General features: G+C 38.4%; 1 protein-coding gene across 7 annotated transcripts in view; it reads right to left on the minus strand.

Moving 5' to 3' along the window:
- The window catches only part of CHD2 (chromodomain helicase DNA binding protein 2), a 150,633-nt gene that overhangs the window by 63,436 nt on the left and 65,813 nt on the right, over positions 1 to 21,384 (minus strand). For all 7 annotated transcript variants that reach the window (XM_030930969.1, XM_030930963.1, XM_030930964.1 and 4 more), the window contains 4 exons: positions 19,129 to 19,253; positions 13,995 to 14,211; positions 12,053 to 12,142; positions 10,598 to 10,788 (listed from right to left, as the gene is read on the minus strand). In XM_030930969.1, the coding sequence (XP_030786829.1) occupies positions 10,598 to 10,788; positions 12,053 to 12,142; positions 13,995 to 14,211; positions 19,129 to 19,253 (623 nt within the window). The remainder of the gene's footprint in view (positions 1 to 10,597; positions 10,789 to 12,052; positions 12,143 to 13,994; positions 14,212 to 19,128; positions 19,254 to 21,384) is intronic.

Here is a 21,384-nt window from a genome sequence, read left to right on the forward strand (position 1 = left end):
CTCTCTGGTAAGATGGAAGGTCAGACACAGCCGGTGCCAGTACTGACAATGGACTCAACAGCCTCAAGAGAGTCACCGTCATTTCTGAACTCATAAGTAGTCATTTCTTTTTTTTTTTTTTTTTGAGACAGAGTCTCACTCTGTTACCCAGGCTGGAGTGCCGGGGCGCAATCTCGGCTCACTGCAACCTCCACCTCCCGCCTCAGCCTCCTGGGTAGCTGGGATTACAGGTGCCACCACCACGCCTGACTAATTTTTGTATTTTTAGTAGAGACAGGGTTTCACCATGTTGGCCAGGCTGGTTTCGAAATCCTGACCTCAAGTGGTCCGCCCGCCTCGGCCTCCCAAAGTGCTAGGATTACAGGTGTGAGCCACCATATCCAGCCATACATTTTATCAGGTATTGTTAAGTGAATCAAAATCAGCCTTAGTAACACCTGGTATGGCCTCAAACAATCATCTACAGGGAAGCAGATAACATGATCTTTTGGGGTAGAGATTTAAAGTTGTCATTAAAGCCTACAGCCTGATAAACCTAAGGTAAACTGTATTTTCTCACACTGCTATTCTACTAAGCAAATACTCCAAGAACACAAAATAGGTGAGGAATTAAAACTGATAATTTAAAATGCACATTGAAAACTGAACTATCTCTGGCCGGCACAGTGGCTCACACCTGTAATCCCAGCTCTTTAGGAGGCTGAGGCACGTGGATCACCTGAGGTCAGGAGTTCGAGACCAGCCTGGCCAACGTGGTGAAACCCCATCTCTACTAAAAATACAAAAATTAGCTGGGCATGGTGGTGAGTGCCTGTAATCCCGGCTACACGGGAGGCTGAGGCAGGAGAATCACTGGAACCAAGGAGACGAAGGTTGCAGTAAGCCAAGATCATGTCATTGCACTCCAGCCTGGGTGACAGTGAGACTGTCTCAAAAAAAAAAAAAAGAAAAGAAAAGAAAAGAAAGAAAGAAAACCGAACTATCTCAATGCTGGAGATGATCCCTCACACACTAAATGTGTGAAGTGACTGGAAATCAGTAGAAGTAGAAATATCACTATATCAGGCTGTTTTCTGAATACCTGAGAGAATTTCAATAAGCTAATTTACCTAACACGTTATAATAAATTAAAACTTTACTAATCTAAAAAATTAAATGTAAAGTTTATTTCCAAGATTTACTTCCTCTCTGCTTTAGGCAACCAATATTTTCACCTGCCTACTGTACTCTTATTATATTAAGGGAGTTAATGAGACACTAGTTCTTGATCTACACATACTGAGGAGACGTATCATTTATTTGTTTATGAATTGTCTATGGCTGCTTTTCCTCTAAACAGAGAGATGAGTGGCTAACAATGATTGTACGGGCTATGAAACAAAAATATTTACCATCAGATTCTTAATTGTTTTTTTTTTTTTTTTTTTTTGAGAAAGTCTCACTCTTGTTGCCCAGGCTAGAGTGCAGTGGTGCAATCTCGACTCACTGCAAGCTCCGCCTCCTGGGTTGACGCTATTCTCCTGCCTCAGCCTCCCAAGCAGCTGGGACTATAGGCGCCCGCCACCATGCCCAGCTAATTTTTTGTAATTTTAGTAGAGACAGGCTTTCACTGTGTTAGGCAGGATAGTCTCAATCTCCTGACCTCGTGATCTCCCTGCTGTGCAGCCTCCCAAAATGCTGGGATTACAGGCGTGAGCCACCGGGCCTGGCCTACTATCAGATTCTTTAGAAAAAATCTGCTGCCCTGAAAACAATGATTAATTTATAATATTAGATATAGAAAAGGTATAAGGTCATAGCGGTGATGTATAAAGACACCATGTTACATCTAAAGGTTCATATTTTAGATATATCCCTGCTATCAACTTCTGTATTTAATATTTGTCTCTCATAGAACTAGAAAAAATTCTGATCTTTGTAACTTTCCAGAACATGGAATTTTAGAAAAATAGGTTACTTTAGTGAGGACCAACAAAGAAGGAAATTAAACCAAAGCAGTGAAAATAGTACGCTAAAAGTCACACAGTAAATATGTAAAAGGAAAAGTGCAAAAAAATTTAAGAGATTGGCCTAGACCACAGAAACAAAAATTTTAAAAATCATCCCAACACTAAAACACACAATCTCTGAAATACATGCTATCAAACTGAATTGTTTTGTGGGGTAAGTCTGAAGCATATATTTGCATATGATGGTCTTTATAAGCCGAATTTTTCAATCTTGTCATATCTTTTTCTACTCTTAATACCAAGTTCCATGCTTTGCAAACAGTATGTACAAAACGAAGCTATTGACTGGTAAGTATTCACAATATGGTTAGTCATCAGGTACTCCCTGTCAGAGCCACCCTGCATGAAAGGCACTTAGGCTCTATACTAAGGAAACAGAATTTCAGTTGGTTAAAAAGAGGACTAACTTTTAGATTTTGAAACAAAAGCCTGTAACATTTGAGTGGGGAAGTTCAAAAGCTATTTGACTAAACCTAATTCTCTCCTTTACAATCGTTTTTCTTCAGTGGATCCTTTCTTCAAAAGCTCTGTAGAGTCCTAAGGTACCTCAGGAACTTCTGCTAAAGATGAGGCAAAATACTTCACAAGACTACACTTACCCACACAGCAAGCTCAGGCAGAAATAAGGGCAAATCTGAACTCCTTAACTAATAGGTTTTCTTTTTATATACACACCTTTGTGAACAACAATTTTTAAACTTTTTTTGAAAATGACAATGCTTTAAATACAAAATTTACAAAGAAAAGAAGATCTCTTTCACAGAAAAAAACTTGCATCTCTAACCTATCATTCCATAATTGATTGAACTGGCCAAAGGAAAATTTTGGAAGAGACTCCCTGAATGATAAAGTAATTGAAAAGTTCCTCTCTCCAATTACGAAAGAAGGATATATAACATTTTCCCAAACATAGCCCATGCTGAGCGGAATGCCACAGCTGCTTAACAGCAGGAAAAAGCTAATTATGACCACTTAGGAGCCAAAATCCCTACCATCCATTTCAGCAGTTAGGTACACAAAAGCAAATCATGGCTAAGTATTCACTGGTAAAACTACACACCACAATTCTTTTTCTATAAAAACAAGCACAGATGTTCCCACTGTCTCATAACTCTTACTACGTAGGGTGACTTGACTTCGTCTCAAAGGTTTTATGAAGGATGTATTTTTTCTCTTAGAATTTGAAGTTCAAAGGACACTGGTCTTGGTCAGAGAAGACTTGATATTGATCTTGGTCTATCTACTTATTGACCATGTGATATGGTACACCTTTTAATCATCTAAGCCAGCATATTCTTATTTGCAATACGAAAATAAAGGAAGCCCTTCAGACTAAAAAAAAAAGCAATACCCAACAGCAACCTGAAAACACAGGAACAAATGAGGATTACTGAAAATGATCAAATATATAGGCACATGTGAAAGATAGTATACATGTATTTTTCTCTTTTCTAATGTCCTTAAAAGACAAACCTGTTTAAAGCAATAATTATATGCTTGTATTCTTGGATTTATAACATAAGGAGGTGAAAATGGAGCTACAGTGGGGTAAAGTTGCCCTATTTTACCAGAATTGAGTCAGTATTAACCTGAAGAAGACTGATGCATACAATAATCCCTAGAGCAACCAATTAAAATTTTTTAATAGCAAAAATTAACAGGAGTTAAAATAACACACTGAAAAGTACTTGCTGAAACAGGAAGGCAATAAAGGAGAAAGTGGAACAAAAAAGATGTAAGACATATGGAAAACAAATAGCAAAATAGCAGAAATCCAACCATGTTATTCATTGTGTTAAATGTGAATGAACTAAATATTCCAATCAAAAGGCAAGGATTATTGGCCTGCATAAAAAAGGCACATCCAAGTACCGGTTGTCTATAAGACACATTTTAGACTTACAGAAAGAAATAGGTTGAAAGTAAAATGATGGAAAACAGTGTATCATGGAAACAGGAATCAGAAGAGACCTAAGAAGCTATAATAAAATAACACAAAATGGATTTACAAAACAATAAATATCATTAGAGGTCAAATGGGACATTCTAGTATTGACCAGAAAAAGGTCAATGCCTCAGGAACATACAATAGTTATGAATGGATACATACCTAACAGAACCCCAAAATATATGAAGCAAAAAATGACAACTCGAAGCCAAAAACTCAACTACAGTTAAAAATCAAAATATTTCATTCTCAATTCAAAGTACAACTAAACTGGCAGTCAGAAAAGATAATAGAAGTCTTGAACAACACCATTAACAACACTGAATGGACATTTACAAAACACTAACCAAACAAAGATAGAATACAGATTATTCTTTATAAGCACTTATGGGACAGTCTCCAGGAAAGAAAGCATACTATGACTATTTAATAAGTCATAATAAATTCATTTAAAGCATGTTCTCCAAGACAAAACTGAATTACAAGCCATTTGGAAAATCTCTAAATATATGGAAATTAAACACCATCCTTCTGAAAACCCTATGCTTCAAAGAATAAATCACAGAGAATTTAGAAAATAGATGAAATCAAATGAAAACAAAAACACACAATTATCAATATTTATGGGATGTAGCTAAAGCAGTACATAGGAGTAAACATACCTTTAAATAACTAGAAAAGAAAAACGTTTTACATCAATAATCTAAACTGTATCTTAAGAGAAAAAGAAAAAATTAAATGAAAAGCAAACAAAGGACAGAAACCTTTGAGAGAGGAAATAAACAGAAAAACAGAGAGGCCGGGCACGAGGGCTCATGCCTGTAAACCCAGCACTTTGGGAGGCCAAGGCAGGCAAATCACAAGGTCAGGAGTTCGAGACCAGCCTGGCCAACATGGTGACACCTCGTCTCTACTAAAAATACAAAAATCAGCCGGGTGTGGTGGCAGCCACCTGTAATCCCAGCTGCTCAGGAGGCTGAGGCACGAGAATTGCTTGAAACTGGAAGGCAGAGGCTGAGTGAGCCGAGATTGTACTGTGCACTCCAGCCTAGGCAACAAGTGCAAAACTCTGTCTCAAAAAAAAAAAGAAAAGAAAAAACAGAGGTAGAAACCAATGATGTCAAAAGTTGGTTCTTCGAGAATATCAAAATTGTTAAGCCCTTAGCTAGAGCTGACCAAGAAAAAGAGCAAAGGATACAAATTACCATAATCAAAAAATTAACTTTAATCACTATTGATTCTTAAAAGAATCTACCAGGCACAGTGGTTCATGCTTATTATCTCAGCATTTTAGGAGACAGAGGCGGGAGGATCACTTGAGCCCAGAAGTTCGAGATCAGCCTGGACAACTCAGCAAGACCCCATCTCTACAAATAATAAAAAATAAATTTTAAAAATTAGCTGGGCATTGTGGTGCACACCTGTAGTCCCAGCTACTTAGGAGGCTGAAGTGGGAGGATCCCTTGAGCCCAAGAGTTCATGGTTACAGTGAACTATGATCATACCACTGCACTCAGCCTGGGTGACAGAGAAAGACCATGTCTCTTAAAAAAGAAAACTAAAGGCCGGGCGCGGTGGCTCAAGCCTGTAATCCCAGCACTTTGGGAGGCCGAGACAGGCGGATCACGAGGTCAGGAGATCGAGACCATCCTGGCTAACACGGTGAAACCCCGTCTCTACTAAAGAAATACAAAAACTTAGCCGGGCGATGTGGCGGGCGCCTGTAGTCCCAGCTACTTGGGAGGCTGAGGCGAGAGAATGGCGTAAACCCGGGAGGAGGAACTTGCAGTGAGCTGAGATCCGGCCACTGCACTCCAGCCTGGGAGACAGAGCAAGACTCCGTCTCAAAAAAAAAAAAAAAAAAAAAGAAAACTAAAATTAAAAGGCTAAGAGAATACTATATAACTTTATGCCAACAAATTAGGACAAGTTAGACGAAATAGACTAAACTCCTAGAAAGACACAAATTAACAAAAATAAGTCAAGAAGAAATAGAAAACTTAAGTGAACCTGTAACTGGAAACCAGGTTAGTCATTAAAAATTTTCCCACAAAGTGAAGATTGACATGGCTACACTGGTGAATTCTACTAAATATTTAAAGAAGAAATAACACGAAACTTACACAAACTCCTTCAGAAAACAGAAAGGAAACACTCTCCAATTCATTTTATGATCCCAAAACCAAAGCAACGTAAACATCAAAACGAAACAAAAAGCTACAGACTAAAATTCTAATTAAAATCAAAAACACAGATGCAGCCAGGAACAGTGGCTCACGCCTGTAATCCTAGCACTTTAGGCGGTGGAGACAGGCAGATCACTTAAGCCCAGGAGTTGGAGACCAACCTGGCCGACATGGCAAAACCCCACCATCTCTACTAAAAATACAAAAATTAGCCGGCATGGTGGTGCATGCTTGTAATCCCTGCTACCTGGAAGGCTGAGGCATGAGAACTGCTTGAACCTGGGAGGTGGAGGTTGCAGTGAGCCGAGATCATGCCATTATACTCCAGCCTGGGTGACAGAGGGAAACTCTGTCTCAAAAAACAAACAAACAAACACCAAACAGATGCAAAAATCTTTAACAAAATATTAGCCAAGTGAATCTAGCAATGCACAAAAAGTGTTAAACACTGTTAACAAGTCAGATTTACGCTAGGAAAAAAAAAGTTGGCCTAATGTCTAAAAAGCAATTAAGGTAATATACTACATTGTTAAAGGACAAAACCACATGGTCATCTCAACAGACACAGAAAAAAAGCATTTAACAAAACCTAATATCCATTCTTTATTAAAACCTCACAAACTAGGAAGAGAAGAAAACCTCCTCAACCCAATAAAGGGTATCTACGAAAAAAAATCTATAGCCAACATCCTGCACCCACCAATTCTATTTAAGATGGAGGTTCCTGCCAATACAATAAGGCAAGAAGAAGAAATAAAAAGCATCCACACTGGAAAAGAAACCTTTAGGTACAGAAAACATAATCCTGTCTATAGAAAACATATCCTGTCTATAGAAAAATACTAAGAAATACAGAACAATATAAACACACAGAGAGAGACACACAGTAGAAACAGTTAAGTTTATCAAGTTTGCAGGACGTAAGATCAATATACAAAACTCAATTATAGTTCTATAATAGGTTATTTTTTTAATTCCACTCAAAATATAGTCAGAATTAAAATAATATTTTAAATGTATAAGATTTCTAAACTGAAAACCACTGAACACTGAGAAAAATTATAGAAGATCTAAATAAATGGAGAAAACTTTCCATGATTATGGTTTAGAAGACTCAATATTAACAATTTTGCTTTAATTGATATATGATTCAACACAATTTTTATATTTTTCTTGCAGAAATTAACAACCTGATCCTAAAATGTATATGGAAGTGCCAAGAACTCTAGAGTAACCAAAACAATTCTGAAAAAGAAGAAAACGGAACTTGTACTTCTCCATTTTCAAAAAGCAGTCTAGGCCGGGTGCAGTGGCTCAAGCCTATAATCGCAGCACTTTGGGAGGCCAAAGAGGGTGGATCACTTGAAGTCAAGAGTTCGAGACCAGCCTGGCCAACACGGCAAAACCCCATTTCTACTAAAATACAAAAAATTAGTTGAGCATGGTGGTGCATGCCTGTAATCCCAGCTACTTGGGAGGCTGAGGCAGGAGGACCACTTGAGCCCAGGAGGCAGACATTGCAGTGAGCTGAGACTGGGCCACTCCACTTCCAGCCTGGGTGACAGAGCAAGGCTCCATCTCAAAAAAACTAAAAAATAAAAAAGCAGTTGAAAGTTACATTAATCAAGACAGTGTGACATTGGCAGAAGGACAGAAATATGTATTAACAAAACAGAACTGACAGTCCAGAAACAAAGCATGACATTTACGGTATCAACTGAGTTTCAACAAAGTTGTCAAGGCAATTCAATGGAGAACAGACATTCTTTTCAACAAGTGATACTAGAACAATTTCCCAAATTCTACTACAAAAAAAATGAACTAAGGCACTCACAGTTCACACTATAAACAAAATGTACTCTGACCTAATATAAAAGCTAAAACTTCCAGAAGGAAATAAAGAAGCAAGTCTTTGTGTCCATAGGCTAGGCAAATCTGTCTCAGATATGATATCTAAAGCACAATCCATACAAAAAAATCCATAAATTAAACTTCATCAAAATCAGTAACTTTTTCTCTTTGAAAGACAACATTTAAAAAGTGAAAAGAAGCCACAGATTGGGATAAAATATGTTCAAATTATATACATATGCTCCTCAACTTACAACAGGGTTATGTCCTGAAAAACCCATCATAAGTTGAAAATAGTTAAATCAAAAATGCATTTAATACACTTAACCTACCAAACATCACAGCTTAGCCTACCCTAAATGTGTTCAGAACACTTATCATTAGAATATTGAGCAAAATCACCTAACACAAAGGCAATTTTATAATAAATAGTTGAATATCTCACATAATTTATTGAATATTACACTGAAAATGAAAAACAGAATGCTTGTGTTTATTCAAAGTATACTTTCTACTGAAAGTGTATTGCTTTCATATCACTGAAAAGTCAAAAAATTTTACATCAAACTATAGAAAGTTGGGGACTGTACTGATAAAGCACTTGTATTCAGAATTTTTTAAAAAGAAATAAAAAACCTCTTCAACTCATAATAAGACAAACAATCCAATTTTTTTAACCCATTTATGACAGAGGTTGCAATTTTTTGAATTTTTGCAATCAGACCTTGGCAATGACCTTGAGCAGTAGGATATAAATAATTCCCACATGCTTAGAGTTCCAATGACAGAACACCAGGCATGAGTTAAATGCCAAAGCTTTTGAATAGAAATTGCACCAAAGACATACAAATGGCTAATGAACACATGAAAAGACGTTCAACATCATTAGCCATTAGGGAAATGCAAGTCAAAACCACAATGACACACATTCGCCAGAATGGCTAGAATCAAAAAGACTGATAATGCACCAAGTCCTGGTGATGACGTAGGGAAACTAGAACCTTCAAACGTTTCTGGTAGGACTGCACAATGGTAATCACTTTAGAAAACAGCGTGGTAGTTTCTAAAATGTTAAATATAAACTTTTCAAATAATCCAGCAATTCTATTCCTAAGTCTCTAAGCAAGAGAAAGAAAAACATACGTCCATGCAAAGATATAACAGCCCCAAAACAAAGCAATCCAAATGTCCATAACTGGACATTGCAACTGGATGCAATGAAATATTATTACCCAATAAAAGGAACAACTACTGACGGACTCTGACATGAATGAATCTCAAAAAAAATATGCTAAGTGAAGAAAGCCAGAAACAAAAGCCTACATATTAGGATTCCACTTATGTAAAACTTATAAAAAAGGGGAATCTCTAGAGACAAAAAGCTGATTATTGGTTGCCTAAGGCTATATGTGGAAGCAGAGGTTAACTGCAAACAAGCAACGGGGAACTTTTTGGGATGAGGAAAATGTTCTAAAACTGGGCGATGATGATGGTTGCAAACTATACATTTATTAAACAAATTTAAATTTAAAATTTAAAAAATAAAAGTAAAAGTAAAAAATAAAATTTAATGCCGTATTAAAAAAAACAAAAAACAAAAAATGATTGTAGAGCATATACCTATCAATTGAACAACTATATTAACTGAATTGTTTACTGTACACCAGGTGCTATTCTAGGCAATGTGAACCAGCAATGAATCAAGCAAACAAAATCCCTGTGATTTTCATGCATAATTTAATGACATGAGATGAATGAGAACATAAATTTAAAAAGACACGCTATATAGAAACTAAAACAGGTTAGGGATAAGATGTCTAAAGGGCTACTTTAGGTTAGGCAGTCTGCAAAGATTTCTGAAAGGAGGTGGTCGTACAAGATGAGCTGAAGCATTAAGGTGGTTGGCTATGTGAAGATAAGAAGAAACAGCATTCCAGTCAAGAAGGAATAGTAATGGCTTGGCATGTTTAAGGGAGAGAAAGATGGCCAGAATGGCTGAAGCATAATGAGTGATGGAGAAAGTGGATGAGAGGAATCAGATTATTGTCAAGGGGCCAGACTGAGTGGGGTCCTCCAAATTAACGAATATAGATGTTATTCTAAGTATCACTGAATAACATTAGATAATTTTAAGTTTTATGAGATGTGCACATCATCTCTCCCATAAAAATTTTTTCAATAAAGACATTCCACAGTTCTTTAATAATATGTAAATAAGATGTAAAGTTGATGCTTCGGCTATCAGATATTTGAGTGTAACCTACTTTTCAGTGCTTGTGTACCTTGTATATTTCATTTTACTTATATTATCTTATACCAACAGTGAAAATGTCTGATGTCATCTATTTAACAGTTATTTCCCAACTGCATTAACTAATTCAGTCTTTCGGCAGACAATACTGCTGTCCTCCTTAACAGGCTAATTTCTGTGCCTTCTTTCACTGATTATGAAACATTTTACTACTGCCATCCCTGCCTCCATTTGATGCTTTGCTTTCCCCAAACCATGCCATCTGTTTTCCCTAAGGTCTACTAAGAAAGTTAAAAAGCATTGGCATTTCAGACATTCTAGCATCTTTTGAAATACACAGGAAGGAGCTTACTTCTCCGGCATAATAAAGTGCAGCAAGGACCAGAGCTCTTTGAGGGAATTCTGAAGAGGGGTCCCCGTAATCAGGAGCCTATGGTTGGACTTGAAATCAATCAGAGTTTTATACAATAAAGAGTCATCATTCTTCAACCGATGGGCTTCATCCACTCCCAGAAAGGCCCAGTTAATACTGCCCAGCACAGTCTAAAGTAAAAACAAAACAGAACGAGCCACCAGGTCAGAAGGGAACCCAAAAGTGCTTTCAAGTGTTAATTATCACTGTATAAATACCATTACAAAGGTATAAATAGACACATTTATTCTTCACTGACAATATATATTAGGACTCTTCTGTTTATTCTGTTAGTTGCCAGATTGGTAGCTATTCAAACGGGAGTATCATCATCTAAAAGGTATAGGTGGGCCTCTTATACCAGCTATTACTGCATGCTCCACAGCAAGAACACAAAAACTGCTATGCTGGGCAAAAATTAAACAAAAACAAAAACCACATGATTCTGTATTCTCCCCTTAATTACGGACCTTCTCCTGCCTATTCTCCACCCCAACCCTGAAGCACACAAACACCAAGAGCCACCAAACTGAACTTGTTTGCACTTAATACCAATGGGATCTACCTACCACATATATTTCTTAGCAGAAAGGCGGTATTTAAAGAGCTTCTTATTTCTGTCCTCCTCACAAAGACCATTCACGTCATCTTTTCTGGAGAAATGCCTTAACAATGATACAATAGGAAATGCCTAAGATGACATTCAAGGCAAATACCTGAGGTGGCATCCAATGACTGACAATAATCTCAGGTAATTTACTGACCTCAATACCCTTTCATTCTGTTTAATTCAATTGGACTTGGTGACCTAAAGTCCCCTCATCTATAGGGTTCTGTTTTCTATTTATAACCTTAATATCCTTTGAGTAATTTTTCTGGTTGTTCATTTGCTTGCTTTTTAAAATAAGAGAAAAGTAACATGGCAAGTAGGAGGTACAGACCCTACCAACTGTTTTTTATTTTTTTTTTATTTTTTATTTTTTTTTGAGACGGAGTCTCGCTCTGTCACCCAGGCTGGAGTGCTGTGGCCGGATCTCAGCTCACTGCAAGCTCCGCCTCCCGGGTTCCCGCCATTCTCCTGCCTCAGCCTCCCGAGTAGCTGGGACTACAGGCGCCGCCACGTCGCCCGGCTAGTTTTTTGTATTTTTTAGTAGAGACGGGGTTTCACCGTGTTAGCCAGGATGGTCTCGATCTCCTGACCTCGTGATCCGCGCGTCTCGGCCTCCCAAAGTGCTGGGATTACAGGCTTGAGCCACCGCACCCGGCCTCTGTTTTTTATTTTTAACTTTCATGTATTTATTTATTTTTAACATGCTCCACAGAAAAGTAACAGACCCTAACATCTGGACAAGTCACAGTGGAAAAGATTTAGCCTTGTAGATATTAATTACACACCTTATCTTTTAAGAGGATCTCATATGTTGTTATAAGTGCGTTGAACTTCAATCTTTTGGTTTGGGAATGAATCCATTCATACTCCCGTATCTATAAGAAAAAAACATAATTAAGACATAATTTCTGCTTCTACCTTTCTTTATCACATAAGTGTTGTGATCGATGTAATAGAAACATGCCAAATAAAAAATAAATCGGAATAGATTTTAATGAATATCTCATACGTTCTAAAATGACCTAAACAACCAAACTATAGAGCAGAAGAGTTAGAATTCAAACACTGACCACTGAACAGCAAAAGCTTTATTGCCAGAATCAGAAGAAACTGGCCCCCAGAAAAACATCTAATGAAGAAAATGCACCTCATCAGCTACTACACCCTGGTGATTTGAACTCAACAAGGGATCTCCCATATACTTAGAAATTTCTTTTAAAAATGCAATTTATTTACTTTTTGAATAAGAAAATACATATATTAACAAGTAAAACAAATTCCAACCTTTGGAATTTCATCAACCATAAACCAAAGAGATGTGTCCAAGAAAAAGGGAGGCTTATAAGACGAAAATATAATGCAATACGTATAATAACGTCAATGTAAAAGAACACAAAGATGAGCACATTCACACTGAAGTATAATTGGACACTTAGCAAGCACAAAGACTCATGACAAAGCTCTTGCAGTTCGGCTGTCAAGTTAGGAACTGGAGAACAAGACAGTAAGTGCCTGCAGGTGATCACCACCGAGTGGGGTTAAAAAGAACAAAGAAAAGGAGAACTGGAGATAGCAAAGAAAACTTCTCTGACTACAATTTTTTACAGTTCATTTTCTTTGTTTGCAATCATTTTTGGAATGTAGTGCTTTACGCTATTTTGTAAACCTATGAATTTCTCTTTTTTCTTCTTTAATGGTTAACAAATGATTTAACAAAGCTAAAACTATATTCTTAGAAACTCAAAATTAGGCCAATGAAATCAGCCAGTGTTTAAGTTACAGAATTTTAATGAAACTATCTATTAAAAATAAATTTGAATTTGCATGAAAATATATGATTACAACATGCAACTCAAATGTTTAAACGTTGCTGATGGCTTGCTCTTATTACAAGCAATTTTCCAGAAATAGTTTATATACAGTGATGAAAGAGGAAAGCTCTGGACTAGATAGATACACCTGTGTCCTAATCCCAGCTCTGCCACATTCTTGCTTGCTAGGGCACGTGTTTAGATTCTCTGAGTCAATTCTTCATCAGTAGTAGGAAAGAATGCCATCAACTTTGAAGACTATCATGAAGATTACAGGTATTACACATAAGGCACCCAGCGCAACATCTAGTACACAGTAGGTGCTTTTAAAAAAAGTTACTATAAAGAAAAGATCTGCTAAACAAAGATAAACTTAAGTCACTGTGTTCTAAATTCATGATGCCCAAATAAAGTTTGGTTAACAGATTCAAATAATTCTTATTTCTAGAGCCCTAAAATAGCTTGTTTTCCTTTACTTTTACTCCTTTTTTGTAAGTTATGCAACCTCACTGTTTTAAGAAATTAAGAAACAAATTCAAAGAATGTTTATTTTCAGTAAATGTCTACTGAGATAGCAAAAATAATATTAATATTACACAAAGTATTAACTCCATATTATCTCATATAAAGCAGTCTTAGAAGTAAAAAGGGCAGAGAGAAGAAAAATTTAATATTGCAACCCAGCTAAAAGAGATTCCCACTCACATACTGCTGTTGCTTTTTAAATAGTAAGCATATTTGTTAAAGAGCATCTGAGTTGCACTTTTGTGATAGATACACCTCCTAATATTGAGAACATAGCACAGTATCAGAATAATAACCAAAAACTTTACTAATGATCTACTAAAGGCTTCAAGTCAATTTCCAAATTACATTTACAACACAGATTCTATCCCAGCTCTTTTTGTTTACACACCGTATTTCTGCTCATCAGGTCACCTATGTAAACCACTACGTTAATCTCTGGTGCCCAGATTTCAAACTCTCTCTGCCATGAGGTGAGGGTGGATAAAGGGACGACTATAAGAAAGGGGCCATACAGCTGGTGTTGGTGGAACAGGTAGGAGAGGAATGATATGGTCTGGATGGTCTTTCCTAGGCCCATTTCATCAGCAAGGATTACACTGTTATTTCTGCAGAAAAAAAATAAATAAATAAAAACAAAAAAATCATTAGTTCACCAAAACACAGAATGTCCATAAATAGCAATGACACCAATGCTTCACAATAACAGTCGAGCAAGGTGCCATTCATAAGCCTCAACTGTATTTCCTCTCATCTGCAATTACTTCAGCTTTCGACATAAGGAAGAAAGCAGAAACCAAAAATAGCAGAATAACAAGTGACCTATCTAGATTTGGATTACTATGAGAGCCTTGTCAGACTCTTTACCTTTAGGCTTTTCACATCACCTTCCATAGGCTATCTTTTATCACAGAGAAGACAAGCTTTGTAAAAAGTGAAGACAAGCATGTAACCTTAGACTCCATCAATACAGAAAGCTATCAGCACTGCTCGTGAATCCTATGGCCGGCCCACCCCATTCCACTGCATACCACTGGGTTGTTTAATGCCACATACACTATTTCCTAGACCTACATGTATAGGTGTATGGCTCGTTTTAAATACACTTTAGCCTAAAGCAGAGGTAGGCTACAGATCACATTTGTGGACCCTACCCTACATCTACTGAATAAGACTATATGGAAAAGGGCTGACAAACACCTTTGGAGATTCTGACTCAGGTATTCCTTAGACCAGGGACACCCCACTCAGGAACCTGGCTGCACAGCAGCAGGTGAGCAGCGGGTGAGCGAGGGAAGCTTCATCTGTATTTACAGCCGCTCCCCATTGCTGGCACTAATGCCTGAGCTCCGTCTCTTGTCAGATCAGCAATGGCATTAGATGCTCATAGAAGCATGAACCCCACTATGAACTACACATGTGAGGGATCTATGTTGCACACTCCTTATGAGAATCTAATGCCTGGTGATCTGTCACTGTCTCCCATCACCCCCAGATGGGACTATCCAGTTGCAGGAAAACAAACTCAGGGCTCCCACTGATTCTACATTATATAGTATAATGTAATAATAATAGAAATAAAGTGCACAATAAATGTAATGTGCTTGCATCATCCCGAAACCATCCCCCTCCCTCCTCCCCAGCCTGTGGAAAAATTGTCTTCTATGAAACCGGTCCCTAGTGCCAAAAAGGTTGGGGACTACTACCTCAAACCACAGTTTGAGAAACACTACTCTACAAAATGGGCTCGATTTCAACAGGATATTAACAGAAAAAGAATATCTAAGAAAAAAATTTTTAAATTAAAGAAACAGCCAGAGTTAAGAAAATATATTTGGGAAACAGAACAGAGTCATTTGGCAGGAAATTAGGATTACACATAAGACATCAGATTGAAAACATTATTAAAAGGTTCTTGAAAATAAGAACACTGAAAGTTTGCATATATATATATATAATACACACTTAATCAGCAAATCAGAAAGAACTAAAAGTAATTTACATGTTAAAGGCAACCTAACTGATTCAAAAAACAAGACGTTTAATTCACCAAAAAGAGGTAATTTCTAAAAATACCTTCTGTGTTCTACAAAATAGCTAGTTTAAAGGGTAAAATACAGAAACAAAGAAGATCACACTTGGGGAAGGGAGAATGATGAAGCCATGCCACTATACATCTCAGGTACACCTAATTTTCTATACAGTTTAGATGTAGTCCTTTGAGTAACTTCCTTCTCATTTCTCTCACCTTTTCAATACTATTGAGGAGGAAGCACAGTTAAGTTTCTCCAATATTTCCTGCCCCTAGAAAATGCCATTGTCTACATACACAGACTAAAGTAGGTTTGAACTGATTCACCTGTTTTTCTGGAACCAGACCAAAATAGCACATTATGTAATGTAACATTCCTGTGACCAGGGCTTAACAGGGGCTTGGGCCCTTTTCAATTGACTTTTATTCCTTTGGTTTAAAGTAAAAAAAATGCTGGCCAGGGCCGGGCGCGGTGGCTCAAGCCTGTAATCCCAGCACTTTGGGAGGCCGAGACGGGTGGATCGCAAGGTCAGGAATCGAGACCATCCTGGGTAACACGGTGAAACCCCATCTCTACTAAAAATTACAAAAAACTAGCCGGGCGAGGTGACGGGCGCCTGTAGTCCCAGCTACTCGGGAGGCTGAGGCAGGAGAATGGCATGAACCCGGGAGGCGGAGCTTGCAGTGAGCTGAGATCCGGCCACTGCACTCCAGCCTAGGCGGCAGAGCGAGACTCCGTCTCAAAAAAAAAAATGCTGGCCAGGCACAGTCGCTCACAGCTGTAATCCCAGCACTTTGGGAGGCTAAGGCGGGCAGATCACATGAGATCAGGAGTTCAAGACCAGCTTGGCCAACATGGTGAAACCCCATCTCTACTAAAAATACAAAAATTAGCCAGGCATGGTGTTGCATGCCTGTAATCCCAGCTACTCAAGAGCCTGAGGCAGGAGAATTGCTTGAACCTACGAAGCAGAGGTTGCAGTGACCCAAGATCAAGCCACTGCGCTCCAGCCTGGGCAACAGAGCAAAACTCAGTCTCGAAAAAAATTAAAAATTAAAAATTAAAACAATGTTGGCCAAGGACTGTATACAAAACACCATGTGACTCTGGATGGGTACATGGCACCTTTGCTCCTAAGAGCCCTCAAATATAAAATGAGGATTAGATTACAATTCCTTAAAGTTCATCTAACTTTATAACTGTCATTTAGATGAATTAGGTCCCATTATCCTCTAAAAGGAAAAATCATTTTTAAACAATTCAGAATCATTATATCAAACTCACATTCTCAAACAATCTTCTCAAAACACCTAATTTTCATAATTGAGTATTAAATATTGTATTAGATTTTATCGGATAAAAAGTAGGAGATGGTTCACTTTGGAAAAAACTCACTGTAAATGCATCTCTATAACTAGAAACCTTCCTTTCAGCAAAGAGGGGAAAAAATATTTTTTAAGCGGTCCTTTTTTTTTTTTTTTTCTAAGGTAAAGTCTCACCCTGTCACCCAGGCTGGAGTGCAATGGTGAGAAAATGGCTCACTGAGGTCGGACGCGGTGGCTCACGCCTGTATTCCCAGCACTTTGGGAGGCTGAGGCGGGCGGATCACGAGGTCAGGAGATCAAGACCATCCTGGCTAACACGATGAAACCCCGTTTCTACTAAAAATACAAAAAATTAGTCGGGCGTGGTGGTGGGCACCTGTAGTCCCAGCTACTCAGGAGGCTGAGGCAGGAGAATGGCATGAACCTGGGAGGTGGAGCTTGCGGTGAGCCAAGATCATGCCACTGCACTCCAGCCTGGGCGACAGAGTGAGACTCTGTCTCAAAAAAAAAAAAAAAAAGAAAGAAAGAAAATGGCTCCCTGCAACCTTGGCCTCCTGGGCTCAAGCAATCCTCCCACCTCAGCCCCTAAGTAGCTGAGACTACGTAAGTGTGCCACCATGTCCAGCTAATTTTTGTATTTTTTGGTAAAGATGGGGTTTTGCCATGTTGCCCAGGCCTGTACTTTTAATTCTAAATAAGGATTTTTTACTTTACTATAAAACACTAAAGACATTAAGAGCTTGCACTTAATTGAGCACTTCGAGAAAGAAGTGTGTGAGTAGGCATTAAAGGTACTTCTTACACTGCATGTTCTGTAAGGACAGCAAAATACATCTATATTGGTTCACTGTTAAATTCTCAAGGATTAATGGATCCCTATGTGAAAAGTAAAAAGTTCCTCTTCAAAGTTTCCCTTTTTGTTAAATAATAAATAATATATAAGTGGTAGAAATAATAGTTTCTTTTAAAAATTAACTTCCTTCAAGCTTCCCTGTTTTTTGCTAATAACTTTCTTTGTTAAGCCCTATGTGGCTGTTAAATATAGTAAGGGAGTAAGTACATTCTATGTCCTTGTACTTTAAATAGGTTATTTGTTCTGGACTATAACCTGCTCAGAAATGTCTGAACACGCCCAGACATTTCCTGGCTTACAGCCTACTCCTCTTTCTTATTTGGAAATGTTATTATTCTCCTAGTTCCCTGTAAACAACCCCTTTCCTTTTGCGCATTTACCTATTTGGGAAAGTTTTAAGTTTTTAGCCAATCGTAATCCGTCTAGATTGTGCGGTCCAGCTCCAGCCAATGGAGACAGGACACAACAGTAAGGAACCAATGCGTCAGGGATAAAAACCTCTGCTTTTCTTTGTTCGGTGTGCTCTCATGACAATTAGGCTTCTGAGAAGTACCCTTTCTGCAGAAAGTAAAATTACCTTGCTGAGAAAATTCCTTGAGCACTAGTTCTTCTTTTCAGCACTGAGGAACAAGCATTTCTTTCTAACACCTAGCACTTAGTAATCAGGAACTACTTGAAATTGGTGAAGAAAATTTGTAAGTACTTCCCAAATGTACCTTTAAACCTCCAGTGCTATCATTGTCTCATCTTTTTTTTTTTGCCCCCCCCCACAAGATTAATGTGGTATCATTATAAAAAGAATACTTTCACAGGTTCAACCTTCCTCTGAACAGGATAATCCTACAGTCTATACAGGTAGGGAGTGGGGTGAAGGGAGGGGTATCACATTCTCTACAGCACTACTATAGGAAATTAACTTAAAGGTTTCCCTGGCCTAGAAAGAAAATACATGTGAAAAAGACATTTTCTTATTCCTTCTGAATAACTCCTCCCACATTAAAGATTTGGGCGACTTAACTTGCTATTTATACTCATGAGTAACATGATAATAGAGGTTTCTGGCTATGACAAACTACCCACCAAATGATGAAATAACAAAGTATTCTTTATATCAGAATAAAATGGTATTACACATACATAAAAATTTCCAGGAAGGATTTCTCTCAATCATATTTTATTTCTGTAATATGCAGTGTAAAGATTTCTTGGTTGAGATATAACAAGGGTGTGAAAAAAGAAAACAAGAATTCTTGATATCTAACAAAAAGAAGCCAGAAACAGTAAGGAAAATTGCACTCATATTTTTCTACCTACTTGCACCAGGAATGAGCAAGCCAGTTGAGACCTTCTAGCTGATAATCTCGAAGTTCCAGATTCTCCCCTCCTAAATATGTAGGTTGTTTCTTTAAAGCTACAAATCGTGGTCTCTGCTTCAGGGCCTGAAAAACAAAAGCCCAAGTCTGAGAAAATTTTCTTACTGGTACTATGTTAAAATGCTAGTCACAAGTCACGTATTCGGCATCAAAGCATAAAAACCTAAATTTCTATTTTTTTTTTTTTTTTTTTTTGAGATGGAGTCTCGCTCTGTCACCCAGGCTAGAGTGCAGCAGCGCACTCTCAGCTAACTGTAAGCTCTGCCTCCCAGGTTCACGCCATTCTCCTGCCTCAGCCTCCCAAGTAGTTGGGACTACAGGTGCCTGCCACCATGCCCGGCTAATTTTTGCATTTTTTGTAGAGACAGGGTTTCACCACGTTAGCCAGGATGGTCTCGATCTCCTGACCTCATGATCCGCCGGCCTCGGCCTCCCAGAGTGCTGGGATTACAGGCGTGAGCCACTGTACCTGGCCAAAAATGTAAATTTCATGTGTGAATCACCAGCTCACTCCATCACCCCTTTCTTATGGTTTATATTCCATAAGCCAGAGTTGGTTCATCCTCAAATAAAATATTTTTAGTTAACTTGTCCCTTTCCTGAAATAAGTCTATGAACATCATTAAATAGCACTTTATGTCTTCTCTATTATATGGCAGTGAGTCTCCTATTTTCAGAAACAATTATCTTCATGTTATCTTATTCTAAAAAGTACATGGCGGGGCGCGGTGGCTCAAGCCTGTAATCCCAGCACTTTGGGAGGCCAAGACGGGCGGATCACGAGGTCAGGAGATCGAGACCATCCTGGCTAACACTGTGAAACCCCGTCTCTACTAAAAAATACAAAAAAAACTACCCGGGCGAGGTGGTGGGCGCCTGTAGTCCCAGCTACTCGGGAGGCTGAGGCAGGAGAATGGCGTAAACCCGGGGAGGCGGAGCTTGCAGTGAGCTGAGATCCGGCCACTGCACTCCAGCCCGGGCGACAGAGCGAGACTCCGTCTCAAAAAAAAAAAAAAAAAAGTACAAAACATTGCCTCCAGCTGTCATATACTAAATGCAGTTGATCTTCACCGTAACAGGATTTGTAAATTCAGAAATGCAGCCCATCTACCTTAAACCCTTTAAATTGTGTGAATTTGGTTTCCCCTTCAGAAACAACAAGGTTCTGAAGAGAAGGTTGTTTTCAGCCCCACAGGCTTGAGAGGTAGCATTCTAGTGAGGTCAGCCTCTATGATTTGCATAAAAACGTGGATTCTGTGGCCGAATCAGTTTAGGAAACAACCGATCAAAAAGTTATACAAACTTCTTTACTCATGACTTTTCAAAGTCTAAAATGTGTGTCCATAGTGTGAATTTACAGGAGAAATTTATTCAGGGACATATCCCAAAGTTACATGGCCAGAAGTCTTTTTTCAGGGGACATTTCTCTGAAGATTAGTGCTCTATAAGGTACATTATGAGAAGTATCATCCTAATAAGAATATCTGATAAGGTTACTGATATATTCAGCTCTTCTATGAGGGCCACTGGCAGTGAATGGAATCTGACTGCTTACTCTCCAAAATCCAGCCATCCATCCACTCCTACCAAACCTACCCCATAATTGTTCTCCCATCCACTCCTTCCATGCCACTGTTACTTCCCTTGTCCTCATACCACTTCTTCATTCATGGACTTCGATGACATCTTACTGGCTGGACCTTCTGGCTTTAATAATTACTTACTCCAGAGTCTCCTATATACTGCTATTAGATGAAGCTTTCTAAATAAAATACTGTTTTCATACTGCCACTGTACTCAGTAGTACCAATACCTAGAAGATAAAGTCAAAATACCCTTCGAGGTAGCCAAGACACACAGTTTGACCTTGATGTACTTGTCAACATCATTCCTCTTCTCCTAACTCCTGGAGTCTAGCAGTTCTCCTACTGAACTACAACTATAAGCATCTTTTTCTTGATACCTTCCACGGGAGGGCAATACCCTGGGCCCCCCTCTTGTCTGTCCAGCCAGCAGCATCAATCCATTATACAAGGGCCAGAGGCAGCTCCAGAACCACAACTTCCTCTTAAAACCCATTCAATGACCACTGGAGCTCAGAGACTTCTACATCGGTGCTTCTCTGATCACATTTTCCCTATCACACTCTTTGACCGGCAATTAAATACTGGTTTTCATAGATAGAATTCTAGTGCCA

The sequence above is a fragment of the Rhinopithecus roxellana genome, chromosome 5 (genome assembly GCF_007565055.1).
Source record: "Rhinopithecus roxellana isolate Shanxi Qingling chromosome 5, ASM756505v1, whole genome shotgun sequence".
In the NCBI taxonomy this organism is placed as follows: Eukaryota; Metazoa; Chordata; class Mammalia; order Primates; family Cercopithecidae; genus Rhinopithecus; species Rhinopithecus roxellana.